Below are 17506 nucleotides of genomic sequence, written 5' to 3'. Positions count from 1 at the left end.
AACCCAGCTGGTTTCTAGCGGGCAACGGAGAAATGGAGTCTACTGCAGCATTTCTCACACTCTTTGACCTTAGGTCTCTTTTGGGCCCTTAAAAATTATTGAGGACCCCAAACAGCTTTTGTTTATGTAGGTGATATCTATTGCTATTTATCACATTAAAGATGAGACATTCTAAAAATAACCACGAGCAACCCATTATAGGCAACCAAAATTACATATCTTTATGAAAAATGACTTTAAACAAATACTGAGAAGAGGGGCCTTGTTTTACATTGTTGCATTGTCTTTAACATCCTACTTCTTTAGAGAGCTAAATAACCAGACTTGCTTCTCTGTTGCCATATCTATCTTGTACAGCCTCTTGGAAACACCATGATACCCTCATGAGAGAATGAGAGTGAAAAAAGCGAATGATAGCTCAGAATCGTCATTGAAATTGTTTTGACTTTACAAACCCTCTGAAAAGGGCCTAGGGAATCCCAAAGGGAGCCATTGGTCCAGAGACTTCCAGGCCAACCACCAAAATTAGCATGTGGAAGCGTAAGAGACAAGAAGTTTAATAACTGGCCCTCAGATGAATAAAAATTTTAAAAACTATAATTAGGAAAAAGATGATTCAGCCATAAATAAAACTTGGGCAATCCTACAAAGGGTCCACACTATTAAGCCTTATACTGTGCTGTGTCCCCTTCTATGAATGAAATAATATATTTTTCCTAGAGTAATTTTGGTCCAAGCTTCTTAGAAACGAGAATGCACCTTCCTTCCACATGATAGATCTGATCCCTTCAAAATATATAAGAATTAATGTTTATCCTAGCCTCTGTCTACCCATCAAATGTTTTTAGTCCCTAAAATAGTTCCTCTTCTCTCATGAATTGAGAGGCCTCACACTTGCTGTTTTTCTCTAAATCAGCTGTTTTTCTATCTGATCTGTCCTTAAAGTATGGGGCCCGAACTCACCAGTGTTCCAAGCTGAACATTTTAAAATGGGAAAACTGCTCACTTTGATTTAGAAACGACTACTTCCCACTTCTCCATTTCATGCTTTAAACGGATTTCACATTACCTTAGATGCAATACAATAACAATGTTTTTCTTATTTAATTGACATGAAGCAACACTGCCCTTGGGTTTTGAGAAAGGAGAAGAGTGAGCATTTTTTGATATGTTTTCTGTCTCAGTAACTGTGTCAGACAGGATACAGACCATAAATCATTTAGATAGTATTGCCAGAAATTTTAACCTCAAACCCTCTTTTTTTCAAATAGCATGTAGTAAGTACTACATGGAAGATGCCAAATTTACAAGGAACAGAAATCAAATCAGGTCTCAAAATGTAAAAAAAAAAAAAAAAAGATTATGGAATAATAGCTTGTGCTGTGTTTGGGACAATCACATATTCTACACAGACCCGATTTAAAGGAATTACAAGAGAGGCTGTGTAACCCTCCTGCATCTAAACTAAACTAGACAGTGATGCCTTTGAAAGCTTGGCGTCCACCTTTTGAAACATAAGTGCCCAGTGTTGTTTGTGGGGCTGTTTCTAACCCTATATACTTTTCAGACTTTGATACTTTTTTCCCTGGTAAATAAGGAGCAGAAGACTGCAATACAGTGTTCAAGGCCTGGGTATCTTTGACTCTGAAACTGAAAAATACATGTATTTTTTATTCCTAGAACCTTCCTTTGCAATAATCTGAGTTGTCTACCCAAAATGTATTTGTGGCTGAAAAAAAAATCACAGATTAATGTTGAATAGAGAGGCTCTGTTACTTACTTTTGTATTCCCTCTTAGAGTTCCCCATATTTTATTACCACATCACCATCAGGAATATGGTAGCTATTCTTGACTATATATCAATGGAACAATAAGGGTTTCTCAATAAAAAGGAAATCTAAAGAGGAAAACAAAATGTTATTCCTGTTAATGAGCAATAATCAAACATAGGAAATAGATAAAATCTAAAAAAATAGCTTGTATAGAATAAATTTAAAAAAAAATCATTATAAATAGCTGTAAAGGTTGTGTGTGCAGTTGTGTTTTATTGAACTTTTAACACCTAATGAGCCATCTGAAATTTTGTGTACTGGATGATTTATTATTTTTGGAACACCTTGTTGCAATATGACGGCTTCTTATCACCTATTTAAATATAAGAAGATTACTTCTACTGTTCCCACATTGGCTTTTCATTTTTGAAAGTCTCCTTAGTGCACTATCTTTCTAACTTTGTCAGAGCCTGTTCTGCTTCATTGTAAATGTCAGGTCTCTAATCCCTCACCTCTCGGCTAGTCCAGTGACCAATTTCAGATCTTAACGTCATCCCTAAAATCTATCACTGGGACTATTCTCTTTACAGAATCGTTGAAGCATGTGGAACCTTTGTTTTTCTGAAAGTAGCTCATAAACCCTTAACTATGAATCAATGTTATGATCTCATATTTCAGTTCCTACAACTTGAACACTGACGATAACCAGAGATAAATTTCTTAAATTTCCTGATTGTTGCCATTTCAGGTTCCCAACACCCAGTATTAACATGGCCTTAACACCTCTTCAGTTTTTGAAAATTCTGTTGTGAAATGTATTTATTCTTGATATTTGCTGCTAGGTCAATTAGGTTAAAGTTTTCCAAACTTTCTTAGTTCACTCGAATCTTTCCCCTTCATTCTCAACACATGACTTTTTTTTTTCCACATCATACAAAAAATAGGCCCAATTATTTCCTACACAACCCAGAACTGTTTCTTCAGCTCACAGAGGATATGTATTAGCTGTATTCCAGATGGAGATCTTCATCTGGATGTCCCATAAGGAGTCAAACTAGATGTGTCTGAAAGTCAAAAAATGGTATTCTACCCAAACTTGCTTCCATTCCTAGCTCTTCTCTTAGCGAATGAACTCAGTTACCTATCAATTTTTCCAGCCCTAAATTCTTGAATTCTTCCTGCCTCCACTGCCTCATGTTTAGTTAATTACAAATGGTAACTACTTCATCTCAGCCATTCTGTTGGGGTCAGTTCTGTTCATCACTGTTTGTATTATAGACGATCGTATGCATGGCTCCAATGGGCCCTGACTGCCCATCTCCCACATGTTCTTTCTAACACAAGCCTGGTTATATTACTCCTGGCTTTCCAAGGTTTAGGCCTTCACTATCACCTCATGGAATGTTTTGGGGTTTTTTAACTTTTATTTTCCAAGAAAATTTAAATCCTTGATATTTAAAGCCAATTAAAGCCGTGTTGCTTTGGTGAAGGGAGGCGGTGCAGGGGAGATATTGATAAGGGGAACCCTACTCACTCTGCCTTCCCCCCACCTTTCCAGACACCTCCTCCTGAAGTGCCCTTAAGGAGACCCCAGGGCCTGGACAATGCCATTAAGAAGATAATAAAAGCTCAGTTCCACAGCATTAAGCCCAATGCCATGCAGCTTACAGAGTCTGCCAAAAGCCTCAAATTCTCTGTCTTCTTGCCCCGGACACTTCAGACCCATACCACGTCCAACTGTTTGCTATGACATACAAATGCTCTGCTTACTCAGGACTCCATACTTTCTTGCATGATGTTTCCTCTGCCCAGATCTCATAACAAAACTTAACTTTTCAAGCCTCAGCTAACACTTCACTCTACTTCAGTTGCACATGCTGTGATCCATGCTAGGAACGCAGTGATCAGTAAGATGGGTTACCTAGAGGGTGCAACTGGAAGCAACCTGGGAGCCCTTGTAAAAGGCGCACAATCTCACTCTTCTAAGACTAACTGGTGCATCCTGGCCCCTCCCCAGCTTTTATCTATGCCAACTCGGCAAAAGCTCTAGGTATTAACTACCTTCAGCTAAATTATCATTCTTTTTGTATAGGATACAAATTAATAGTAGTAATTCGTAATTGTTGCTTTATCTAAGATCATAGTAATTAAAGAGAACGTAATATGACTTGTTACCTGGTTCAGACACTCATACTATTTATTCCTATTGAGTTCCACGATGTTTGAAACATTGACTCTATAAAGTTAATGCTCATTGTTATCTATGGGTCAGTGTAAGAGTTTTTGTTATTATTTCTTATTAGTTGTTTTATAGGCAGAAAGAGAGAAGATTTTCCTAGCACCCTTTCAATCAGATCATGTAGTGACTTGACCAGTTTGGGATTTAATTATTAAATTCATTCATTCATTCATTCATTCATTCATGCATCCAACCATCCTTTTTTGGGGGGACACATTTTGTTCCAGAAATTCCACAGGCAAGCTAAGGATCCTTAGAGTAAAGCAGAAAGATAGACAATTAGGTGATCAAATACATTACAATGAAATAAATGCTGTGATCTATTTCTTAGGATCATCTGACTGAGATTTTAATCATAAGTTAAGGTATCCAGGTTAAGTATAGATAGCAGCAGGTATGAGTGGGAGAGGATGGGAAGGGAATTCCAAAAAAAAAAGGCAACATGTACATTTCAAATATTCAAATATCAAGATCATGTCCCATCAAAGGACAATACACAAACTGTAAGACATTCAGTATTTATTCATTCAAAAATATTTATTGATCATGTCCCATCAAAGGACAATACACAAACTGTAAGACATTCAGTATTTGTTCATTCAAAAATATTTATTGCTCACTTACAGATTGCCACACACTATTTAAATTGCTGGGGATGTATCAGTGAGCAAAATAAAGCACCCCCACCCCACAGTCTTTTACATTCTTGTGGGGAGAGAAAGACTAATAAATAAGTAAAAATATTTAGCATGTCAGATGGTAAAGAGTGCTATTGGCAAGGGTCGGAGCTGAGGGTGACTGAAATTGAAATGAGGGTCATAAGGAAATGGTCCCAGAGCAGATGGTAGTGATGACCTTGGAAGTTTTAGACACAACCTGGAGATGGGTTTAGGGGAGTGGCCCTAACAGGATCAGAGTCCTCATGGCCTTAGAGGGCTGGAGGAAGATAGAGTTATTGGAAACAATGAGAGATATGGGGCTGTGCCTTGGCTCATTTGGGCTGGTATAGATCCAGTGACTGGGGGAGAATGGCTCGAGAAGAGGCGAGAGATCCCAAGGCCATATGGTAAAGAGTTTCATCTGTCATGCTAAGTTTTAAGTTTTATCCAGAAGAAATTGGAAAGACATTGTAAGGTTTTGAGCCAGAAAATAATCACACTGCCAGGGGCGTGGGGGCTATCATGAGGGAATTGAGGATGAAGGTGTATATATATATCTATCTATCTCCAGAAGATATTTAGTGTCGAGAATAATAACTGTCTCTGAAAAAGTTAAGGTACTTTTTTTGGTTCCCTTTCATTGTCCATTCAGTGAGGCAATGGATAATTTGTGCTGATGAGCTACAGCATCAACAGTGGAATTTAGCTGTACAACCAGAGTCACAACACCAAGTAGTTCTTTTATGTAGAAAAGCAAAAACAATTCCTTTTTGTCCATAAGGAAGCTAATCAAATTAAGAACAGAAAATTGCCCAGTGAAAATGAGGTACTTGAACCTTTGGGAAAACATTCTTTTGCCAAATGACTTTAGTGAATGTTCTTGCCAAAAGACACACTTCATTAATTGTGCTGAGAAGAAACTATTAGTCTTATCAGGACTGTCTTGAGGATATTAAAAATTGTGTGTGCATGTGTGTGTGTACTTTTTTACTGTAGGTAGCTTTACAGGTCTTTTGTGTCTAATAAGCTACTTCAGTTTCCACAATGCTAAAAAGGGCAGACAAGGTCCCGAAAAACATAAACTGAACAGAGTACAAGGCTTGTGTGACTATGAGAAAGGAAGGTTCTTGGCACACAGTAGGCATTTAAAATGCATTAATACATTTATTGATGTTGATGTCCTTTTACTGTTGATAATAATGATTCTATTTAGTCCATGCAGCTTACATACCTACATTCAAATGCTCTAGAAATAAAGAGAAAAGAATTTCTATCCATTGGCCAATTAGCATTTATTTATATCATCCATTGCATTTCTTATGCTCCTATGGTACCAAATTCACACTTCTAATTATTATTATTAGTAGTAGTTATCCACAAGTTATTTTATTCCAATAAGTCACTTATCATGAAACCCTGAAAACTCTTCCCCAAAACCAGAGAAAACCCCATAATTTCAAGTACCCATTTATGATAAAATTGTCAATAAAGGAAAAGTTGCCTCACAGTCTCCTCTTTAATTATTAAGTGGTTTTGAATATATTGGACTTGGTTATTTGGGTCACTGTATTATTCTTTCTGAATGTTTCAAATAAAATTTTGGTGTTCAGACATTCAGTGTTCAAATAGATTTATTCATGTAGGATAAAGGGGTTTCTGTAGTTTCAGTTATATCTTAATAATTGCATATCACATGGTAGTGTTATCTTAAGATTATTGTACTGTCTTGTTCATGAATACTTTTTATAGTTTTTGAAATTCTAATAAAGGCAAATACAATACTCCATAATTTGCAAAATCTCAAAGCAATAATAACATTATTTAATTTGTGATATGCTCTAAAAATGCCTAGTAATAGCCAGAAAGCATGCAGTATTATTGAGCATTTTCTGTGATCCAGTAGAATGAAAACCTTATGAAAAGGTTTCATCTGCTTTGTTCAATGGTTTATCCTCAGTGTCTAAAAACTGGTTTTACATGACTGATATTAAAGGCCCTTAATATTTATTTGGGTTTATGTTTATAAAGAGCATGCTGGTTGTATACCTATTAGAAAAAACAGCAATAAGAAAAAAATCCCCATAGGAAATGCTGGTAAAATTTTTGTAAATACATATGTATGTGTATGTTTATACATGCAAACATGCATGTACATGTGCTTTTCACAAACATGTATTATAATGGATGTCTCAAGGAATGGCCTGGATTGAAAATGAACATTTAGAGCTCTCAGCCATGTCTAGGATTTCTAATTTCCTCCTGAAGGTTTATGAAATAATCAATGTGTGCACTTTTAAGAGTCTTGAAAAACAGACTCTTAAAACAAAAGATCATTTCTTGAGAGGCAGGATACAGGTTCCTCTGATTTATTTTTCTGTCTCTGGCCCCAAGAATTTGTACTTCAGGCATCAAATCCCATTTTAGGCTGCATTTTAAGTCGTGGCTGCACTACTTGTCTTTGCCTCCGTTTGGCTGAATGCGTACGGGAGATAACAAGTGCCCCTGTCTTACTGGGCACTGAGGATCTCAAAAACATAATGTACGAGGCACATTATATGTGTTCAGTGAATGCCAACTATTACCATTATTCATTAAAAAGGTTATTTCTCAGCATTTCAGTTTTGCAGACATAGCAATAAAGGTCCAAGTCAGCGTAGTTTTTCCCCCTAAGATGTCATACATTCTGAAAGAGTCCAGTAAGCCTTAAAGAACATTGTTGGGATTTCTTTATAATGGGGCAAAATTTTGGTATTATGACCTCTTTTAATATGTGGTGGTTTTAATCTCATATGTAGGTATATTCAAGGAACTGACAGCGATTCAAATAACTTTCAGTTCTCTACCTGAATCTAGCATGTTACCTGCACTGTCCAGTGTGGTAGCCGCTAGTCCAATGCAGCTGTTTAACTTACATTTAAATTAGTTACCATTGAAGTAAAACAAAAATCAAGTTCCTCGTGTCACACCAGCCTCGTTTCGTGTGCTCACCAATCATACGTGGCTAATCCTGCTGCATTGAGCGGCACACAGATACCGCATTGCCGTCGGAGCAGAGTGCTCTATTGGGCAGGACCGATGTGGACAGGTGCTGTTTCAACTGCTTTTGAAAAGAACCTGACGTTTGGAATTAGATGAGGAGTCTTCAGCTCTTGACTCCCCGATTGCTACCTGACCATCAGCAGTTTCCTTTCTGACTTTCCACCCTCTTGTCTGCAAAACAGATTTGTAGGGACCAATGAAACCACTGTGAAGGAGAGTTGCTGGCACGCAGCCAGAAGTGGTATTATTATTACTCCTTCAGTAATAGTGGCTCTAGAGCATTGCCCACAAGATCTGCACTTCCGAGTCCTGTTCCTTATGATTGCACGTTTGGGGGTTTTGCCAGTGTCCAAACGTGAAACACAGCCTGTTCTGAGAGGGCTCTGATGACCTCAGTTTCTTGTCAGAGACTGTGTCCCCACTGCCGGTCCTCACTTCTGAGCAATCCCAGTGCATTTTACGTTTCTCCTTGATTTGCAACCCAGTCTTATTTTATTTTGTTGTGTTTGCATAAGAACAAAAAATAAAAAAATAATGTTATAGTAACAGAAAAATAATTGGAAAGGTAACTCTAAAAATTATGAAATGTGTACTAATACTCAACAACTATTTTTTAATCTTGGTTATTCTGTTCATCATGACTATTAATATGGATCTGGGAAGCAGGGCTATAGTATGTGACAAATTGCTTCATAAGCCTGATCCATTTCTGCACATTTTTATTAAAATTTGTTTTCAAAAATGGAAAAGCCAAATTGCCAGACGATTACATCGCCTTTGAAGTTTAGAAATGTAATTTATGTTATTAGTTTTGGGTATTTCGCTTTAATAGGTGAAGGAAAACTGTATGAGACACTGCTGTTTTCATTATCTGAAAATAAAACTGGAGCAGAGGCAGTAATTGAACATGTTCCCCAAACTTATATGCTAATAGTTGAACCTTGAGACTGGAATTCAGAGTATCTATTAGAGCAAAGCTTTGCAGGTTATTGTTTCTAGAAGTGGATCATGGAGATTGGAATAAAATGAGAATCATTTGCTTGAAGAATATAATAGTAGGCAGTGTTCAACGTGTAGTTAAACTTTGAAGAGAAAGGAATGTTTATAATATAATGTTTATATATATAGTCATATATATTTTAGTATAATCATTATAAAAATAGAAAAAGCTCAGAGTAGAAGATAATTTTTCCTGATAAAACTGATACACTAATTACAATGCTTAGTTTTCACTTTATTTAGTACTTGGTTGTACACTGTAATATATATACAGTACATGTATAGATATATAGGGGTGTGTGAAAGTAAATGGTGCATGTGTGGATACTAGCTTCACTTTTCTGAGGAAATTTTTAAAAAACATAACCTTAGGCATGTCAGAGAACCTGGAAATTGGGTGTCGGTCAGTTACATGATCTTCAGAGCTAAATATTGACCATTTGTGGTGAGAGAAACAGCTTTTGCTCTGCCCAGCTTCCTGTTCAGTTCCAAGTCTAAAGAGAGCTGCACAGTGACCGGATGGGTTAAGTGGCATTTGTTAGTGCGAAGTAGAGTTGAGTCTTTCCTGGCTGCTAAGGAGGCTTAGGGCTCCATTTATCTTCTCATTGAGGAGCTATAGACAAGGAACTGGGCTTGCAACACCATGTTTGCCTTTCTGTCATTTCCTGTGTGTTCTGGACAATCTGCTTAAAAAAACAATGGCTTTTCTTCAGGGCTGGGGACTGTCATAGAGGGAGATAAATTTTGGGAAAGACCTCCAGCCAGATTTAGGGAATGGCAATATATTATAAATGGTAGAGTAAGGTGTAAAAACGTTTTCTACACAGACAGATTGAGGCCCAGGGCCTGCTTTTAGAGAATTAAACTATTTAGAAGCATTTTCACCACATATGAGGAAGTGGGTTGACCTTGGGAAGAGGGTGGAACCGGGGAGCTTTTATCAATTTAGCACCTCAAGATTTAGTAAAGTCCAGCCCTGCGAATTATTTTGTCACAAAGTAATTGTGAGAAATGTCTTTGCCATTGCATCTTTTTCTTTATTACACCCTATGATTCATTGCAAAAATTAAATATTTTACCTCTCAAATTTGGCTATAATTGGAGTTGGCCAAGTTAATGAATTAGTTCTTCAATGTGTGTTTTCATGCATGTTTATTATTTTGTTTATACACTTTAAGTTCTTTAAAATTAACATTATGATACAGTTAAATACATAGTACAGTTTTTAGTTTACAACATGTCATGAACAGAAAATGGGAAGTATTTACTCATTTTGTCAAACAAAATGAATTTTATTATGGCAATAAATTTCTTTAAAGGGTTGGGGCTAAACATATAATTGATGTTTAAAGTATGTTTATGTATATATACAGGAAAGGCAAACAAAATCATGTGGTCCTCACATTCTCCAATTGTTTATATTCAGTACTGTTGAAGCTGATAATGGGATACCATGTACCTTAGCCTTAGAAGTACAAACAAATGATCATAAAGTGTGTTCTAAATAAGTGAAATGTATAATACATTTGGCATTCTTCCAAATAAATGTCACATGTTCTTTTTATGCTTTCTTGTTTTGTTCTGAATTTTTGTATAAAAGATTTAAATCAAGCTGATGAAATCATTTCAGTACCATAAGGGGGAAGCGAGAAAGAGAGGATTAGCTCATCAGGCAGGATGAGTTAGGTCATGGTTTATCCGACCATAATTCAAGGGCTCCGTTCTCTGAGGCTGGAAGTTATGGTCATGTCAACGGTCAGCGCCAAAATGCCTTTTATCCTAAGTCGAAACTGCTATTCCTGTAGCTAGCGAAGCTTTAGTCGGTCAATTAGAAATAGTAAGGTGATTCTTTTAAAGCTTAGGATTGTCTTCAATTCTTTGCCTTTTTTGGCTTCTAAAATGACTATATTAGCTTGTATTAGATATACAAGGACACTTCTGTTAAGAAGAAAAATCAATTTTTTAAATATAGTACATATATATTTCAATAACTATAAATAGAAGTCAGAGTTAATGTGGAACATAGAGATGCTTTTGAAATAAGTAAGACTTTGGTAAAGAAGATGAAGGAAAGATATAAAAGTATTTTTCAGACTTGGATAGAGAAACATTAGTGGATAATGAATTTAACTTAGAGGGTCTTTGATAAAACTTTAAGAATGAAATGAAATAGAAGAAAATTAGGATAGAATCACATAGAAAGGGAAATATTAGGCCAGTTATGAAACTTACTAATTAATGATGTGTCTGTGTATGTATTAAAGGATCATCGCGGATTAAGATGTAGCTTTTTTTCATACTTCTTACTATTGGCATTGAGCCAGTCTGTAAACCATCAGTGTAGAAAAAAGAGGGTGGATTTTCTAGCTATGAAACTCTGGGAAAGCAATCAGTACTCTGGGTAAGCCTGCTTCTCATCTGTACAATGGGAGTAATACAATCTACCTCACAGGCTTAACGTGACAATTAAGTGAGATGATACACGTTGAAGCCCTCAGCGTGGCTCGATAAATGGTACCTTTTATTGGTAATAGCATTGTAAATGATAAAGCTAATTTATAACTTTTAGTAAAACATAAAATAATATGCTGGCTGTCTTGAGGTGGCTGGAGGAGATCTTAGGTATTGAATCAAAGTCACACAGCAAAGGAAATAGAACCGGGCAAGAGATATATGATCAGGCGGATCTGCACTAAGGGAGGGCTGGCTGGTAGTACTTACTGCCTTTGGTTGGGGTTTTTCCCTCTATTCCAGTAACTGCTGGTTGACTAGGAGCACAGTAGCCACTCAGCCCACGAGCCATCTCACCCAAACACCTGTTAAGTTGCCAAACAAACTTCAAAGAATAATTGGGTTTCACCTTCAGGCCTCATGCCACACATGGGACCTGGTTTCGGAGGCTTCAGTGTAAGATGGAACTAACCCTTTATCGTGAATGGGCTTCAGGTTGATGATCACAGGCCAGATAGTCTGCAGTCCTCAGCTGTTGCGAACGGGCATGAAAGTTCTTCGCCTTGTCTTGGAACAGGCGCGGTGAATGGGTTTTAGAAATTAAGCATGGACCGTATAAAAATCAAACTACAGTCGTGTTGTTACCTCCCTAACGGCATCTCTGTTGTGTGTATCCGGATTTTATGTTCCCTTTCTCTCTTCCTCAAGGGCATATTCCTTTACGACAAAAAGGATGTCTTCTTGGCGCTGGGAAATATTTGGCATAAATGTTTCTATGGATGAATGAGTCCTGATTATCAACATAGAAATAATACTGGGACAGAGCCACATTTCTTGTTCTGTTGGGTGTTTTTTTTCTTTTCTTCATAAACAGCCCCTTTTCCGTATCTCCCCACCTGATGTGTCGCTGGCACTTCCTAAAGCAGGGAAAGGTGGGATAGGAACGTGGTTCCTGGTACGCTCAGATCTGCCCACCAACTCACCCCGGGCAATAGGATCCTGACCCTAAAAGCCTCCATTAGGCAGCAAGAGTGGTCCCCGTGTCCTCAGATCCTAAGGAACTCCGTAGTTTACAACAGCCACAGAATATGTGTGATTCTGCTACACTGGGTTCCGGAGCGCGGTTACCCTGTGCGCGGAAATGTATCGCTCTCCGCCTGCTCTGTGCTGTAACTCCCTGTTTTCTTTGTTGCTGCTTTTTTGTCTCAGAGCACTGTGCGTGTTTTTAAGATTATAAAGGCAAATGTTTTTTTTTTTCAGGTCTGAGAATGAATAAAGGTGCCATCACCCCTCCTCGCAGTTCTCCTGCAAACACGTGCTCCCCAGAAGTGATCCACCTGAAGGACATTGTCTGTTACCTGTCCCTCCTTGAAAGGGGAAGACCTGAGGATAAACTTGAGTGTATGTTTCTCCTTTAGTTTTCTTGTCACAGTTGGGGTTAGGGAAAGGGACTGAGTGTTGGTAAGCTTAAAGTTGCCCCTGCTGTGGTTATCTAAATGTTCTGTTAAGTGACCTTAATGAATAATAAAAATCCCTTCGATTGAAAAAATCGAAGTAGATGAATACTTGATTGATTTCAGGTTATTTATTAAGTTTTATTGATTACTGAACTTGTTTATCGAATGACTTTTTTTAAAAATGTTGCTCACTTTGGTAACAAGATGATATTGGAAAGTATCCTTTGAGTTGTTTTGAAAAAGAAAAACCCACACATTTATTTCTAGTGTATGAGGAGGTGTTCCTATTAGTCAGCAAGGGGGCTCACAGTAGGCATGGTGCGTGAGCCTTTCTCCCTGGGAAATGTTTCTTAAATGCTTTAGACCCAACATTTCCTTTGGTAGGAACAACTGATTTCTCAAATGCCAAACATCAGAATTTCATTTACAGACGTTCACTCTGGATATTATCAGTAATTAAGCAATAGCTCCTGTTTGTTTCTTCTACAATGTGTAAGAGATTTCAGGTAGAAAATTTCTCTCTGAACGGAAATAATTGTTCTCTAATCAAATACAGTGCTTGAGCTCTCTCTGGTGGCAAACTCTACTCACTGCAATGCAAGAAAATATTTCTTAATCGTCAACTCTAAGCCTAGGCGATCGTTTATTTAGAGATCTATTCTGTCTCCAAAGTCCTTGCTAAATACCGAGCTGATACTTTGTTCAATAATCTGATTAACTTGATTATATTGAATATTATTAAAAGGAATTAAAAATTTTGCCACTGAAAGAATAATGAGTATAATGAATCTTAAATGTGACATTTCTAAAGCCAATACAGTATAGAACATTGTGATGTCTCAGAGTCATGATTAGGAAGTGTGTTTAATTAAATTGAATAGTAACTTGTTGATAATATTTCTCTTACTAATAAAGAATTTTCTATACCATAATTATTTGAGTCACATCTGCTTATGAATAAGCTATAGGAACATTATTCTTTAAATAAATATGTATTATTCCTAAATGTTGAATATTTGCATTTCAAAATTTATTTGTATTCTTAAGAACTTACAAAAATCTCTCTCCTTCCAAAATAAATATTAATGTTCAGTGAATTGCCATTGAAGTTCCAGCCAGAGAAAAAGTTTGCTCAGGTGTTATCAGGACCATGTCGATGATGATTTTAAAAATACATAGGCGTTTTCCCCCACCTCCACTTCTGAGACTGAATGAAGGCACCATCAGGCCTCCCCAACATGCTCTTTGTGTTGCAGTTTAATTATTTTTAGGTCAACTGGAAGTATTTTTTTAAAGCCAGAATTCCTAAGAGGCATGCTTTTAAGTTCTCAATTTGAGTCTATGAATCAACAGTCTTTGTCCACACTCACAGACAGAACGTTGATCCACAAATCATTCAGAAACACTTGAGGGATCACATCAAACCTGACCTTCTCCTTACCTCTCACCAGTGTTATCACCCCCTTCCATCTGCTCTGTCTTTGTATTTTCCAGCTCTTTTTAAAGCTTACATCAGATTTAATTGTATTGCCCGTTTTCCTTAAACATTTTTTCAGACTCTTTGCAGAAGCAGACTTGTTATGGCCTGGTACTATTATCGTGATTTTCACCAGAGCCTTCAAAGTAAATGAACTTCAACCTCAGAAGCCATACCTATGTTCCAGCTATGCCCTAGAGCTCTTCTCTGCTACCTTCTGCTTTGGAGGACCTTAACCTGGTCCTTCATATCTGGAGCTTGCATTTGTTTTTTAAAAAAAATAAATTGTTGTTAATCATCACCCAAGGATATTTTTCTATTGATTTTAGAGAGAGTAGAAGGGAGGGAGGGAGACACACACACACACAGAGTGAGAGAGAGAGAGCAAGAGAGAGAGAGAAACATCGATGTGAGAGAGTAACGTCAACTGGTTGCCTTCCACGCCCCCCGGGCCAGGGCCAGGGATAGAACCAGCAATCCAGGCACGTGCCCCCCAGGACCCTTTGGTATGCAGGACCACGCTCTAACCACTGCGCCACACCAGCCACGGCTTGCATTTGTTTTTATAGGCCAATGCCTGGCCCTTTCCTACATCAATTAAGTTGGAATTCATCCTCTCACTCGCTTTCTTAGCGATGTGCACTACTATACACTTTTATCTTCCTAAACTTGCAAATTTATAGACTTCTACCATTCAAGTATTCTTTTATAGTTATAGGTTTAAAAAATTTTTTCAGTAAGACTTTAGAGAAATTGAATGGTTATTAATTTAATAGATACTTATTTCCAAAATAGTTGTGACTTATTAAACACGATATAAGGTATAGAAAAGAAGAAACGTAATTAAAATTAACACAGAAATCCACATGATGAAGCACTTTTGCCAATGAATGCTCAGTTTGGATCTCGATTTCCCTAATTAAATGCATCCCAGCTTTGATATTTACTATCTGAGTGACCTGGGCACATTTTTCAAAACCTCTTTATGCCTCAGTTTTTCCCAACTGTAAAATTGGAATCATAATAATGTATCTCTTATGTTTGCTATGAGGATTAAATGAACTAATATTGCCCTGGGTGTGGCTCAGTTGTTTGTATGTCATCTCATGCACCAAAAGGTTGCCGGTTCAATTTCCAGTCAGGGCACATGCCTGGGTTTCGGGCTCAGTCCCCAGTAGAGGGTGTGCAGGCAGTCTTGCTCTCACATGCATGTTTCTCTCTCCCTCTCCCTCTCCTTTACTCTCTAAAAAAATCAATAATAAAATAATGTTTAAATGAACTAATATTTGCTTGCATAAATTCCTTCACATTTTTTAGTTTACATAATTGTGAAGTGAAATAAAGGTGAGTTCAGAATTCTTTTCCCTTAACCATTTCGCTTTTTGGCCTCCCACCCCTTCAAATATAGACTGACCCCATAATCCGTGATGTCAACCATTCTTTCATACTTAGTTTCAGGCACCCAGTATATTGGCACATATACTGAGGTGACACAGATTTGTAAAATTATCTAAATATAATTCTATGGATTAACTTCAACTGGTCTTCAGTGTTCCTCTGGTCATCAATGTCTGTTAGTTAAATGTTAATCCTGATGCTTTATTTCTTCAAACACTTTCCCGTTTAATCATCTCCTCACATATAATGTTCAAATTCTTATAACTTCCTCTCACGTTACCTAAAATTTGTCAACATCTAAACCTATTTTCTCTTTCTCTTCTGACTCGGGATTTATAAGTGCCCTTCTGATAGCTCTCTACTGAGTAATACACAAAACTACACCTTTAACTTGGCATCCGTAAACTCACCTGGCTCCACAATTTGACCCCAACCTACCTGGCCAGTCTTGCATTTGGCCTTGACTTGCCCGCATATGCACACATGATGTCCCAGTCACATGGATTTACTTTTCAGTCATCAGACAAACCCTGCGCAGTTCCACCTTCCTGCCTTTGCTTTATAATGTGCATTTGTTGGAGGTGTTCATTCCCAGTGTATATCAGATCCAGGCCTAGCTCATATCTTTCATCTTCTAGTTGGATTTATGGTGCTCTCTTTGTACCCTTGCACTGTGTGCACCTTCCCACCCTAGCACCTACCACTTGTGTGTGTATGTGTTTGTATGTGCGTGTGTATGTTTCAATGTTTTTGATGCTCAAAAAATGATAGGTTAGTGGAATTTTATCAAAGTTAATGTGTGCTTCAGAAAAGTAATGTAAATATTTAAATCATAATACTAAATTCATTTATACTATGGCTGTAAAATACATGTTATTTACATTTGGGTTAGTGGTTATAAATTATTAATTACTTAGCTAGAATAATATTTACATTAGCTTACATTTACTGAAAACATATACCCAAAGAGAAACCAATAAGAAAATAACCGGAAAATAGCTTATTGATATGCAGATTATGAAGACTAACCTGTATGTTAGTTAGTACTATGTGTAAGTTAATCTCAGAATCACTGAAATTTAACACTGAGGAGATCCTTAAGATCATGTAGTCAACTCTCCTATAGGGTCAAAGAAAAAGGCGCAGAGAGATTGGGCATTCATTATACCAACAGTTGATCGAGTTGTGACTAAAACCCGTGATTTCTGACCTAGTGTATAAGTACTCTTTTTATTTTGAAGGCTTTGTTTCATTGTTTTTATTGTTGTTTGTCTTGTGAATAAAGGAGAAAATATTGCCTGACCGGGCATGGCTCAACAGCTGAGCATCGACCTAGGATCCAAGAGATCGTGGTTCGATTCCCGGTCAGGGCACATGCCCGGGTTTCGGGCTCGATCCCCAGTAGGTGGTGTGCAGGAGGCAGCTGATCAGTGACTCTCTCATCATTGATGTTTCCATCTCTCTCTCTCCCTCTTCCTTCCTCTCTCTGAAGTCAATAAAGATATATTTAAAAAATAAAGAAAAAAAATAAAGGAAAAAGTATTACTCCATTACTTCAGATGTCACAAACTCTAAGCAGCTATTTTTTTTTTTTGCCTCTGCCCTTAAAGTTTATTAAGTAGGTCTTGAAATATATAAAATGGTAAAAAAATTTTTTTTTTAAGTAAAGAAATTCCAGCTTAAATGCTTTTAAAAATATATACCTTCCAATATTTAACAAATTCCATATTAAAACTTCATATCAATCACATAATGCAAAGTACAAAAATAGTGTATTAAAATAATATTCAAGGGAAAAATAAGTAAAAACCTGCAAATCTTTGGAAGAGAAAAAAATTTAGAGATAATGAATTACCCTTATATTGTATAATATGCCTTCGCTCTGATCTTTAAAACCAAATTCATGTGTGGGCACATAAGTGTTTCTATATAAAGTGTAATTACATGAGCATAAAAATAGTAAAAAAGTGGGTTAAAGTAGCTTCTAACTGCATAACAGGTTGGGATCTATCAT

At 37.0% G+C, this 17506-nt stretch overlaps 1 protein-coding gene across 5 annotated transcripts in view; it reads left to right on the top strand.

The window, feature by feature from the left end:
- DGKB (diacylglycerol kinase beta) overlaps positions 1–17506 on the top strand; it is a 527029-nt gene that overhangs the window by 130541 nt on the left and 378982 nt on the right. For all 5 annotated transcript variants that reach the window (XM_081146772.1, XM_081146768.1, XM_081146770.1 and 2 more), the window contains one exon: positions 12421–12561. In XM_081146772.1, coding sequence (XP_081002898.1) covers positions 12421–12561 — 141 coding nt within the window. The remainder of the gene's footprint in view (positions 1–12420; positions 12562–17506) is intronic.

The sequence above is a fragment of the Miniopterus schreibersii genome (genome assembly GCF_964146895.1).
Source record: "Miniopterus schreibersii genome assembly, chromosome: 9".
NCBI classification, from domain to species: Eukaryota; Metazoa; Chordata; class Mammalia; order Chiroptera; family Miniopteridae; genus Miniopterus; species Miniopterus schreibersii.
This window is presented reverse-complemented; position numbering and strand designations above follow the sequence as displayed.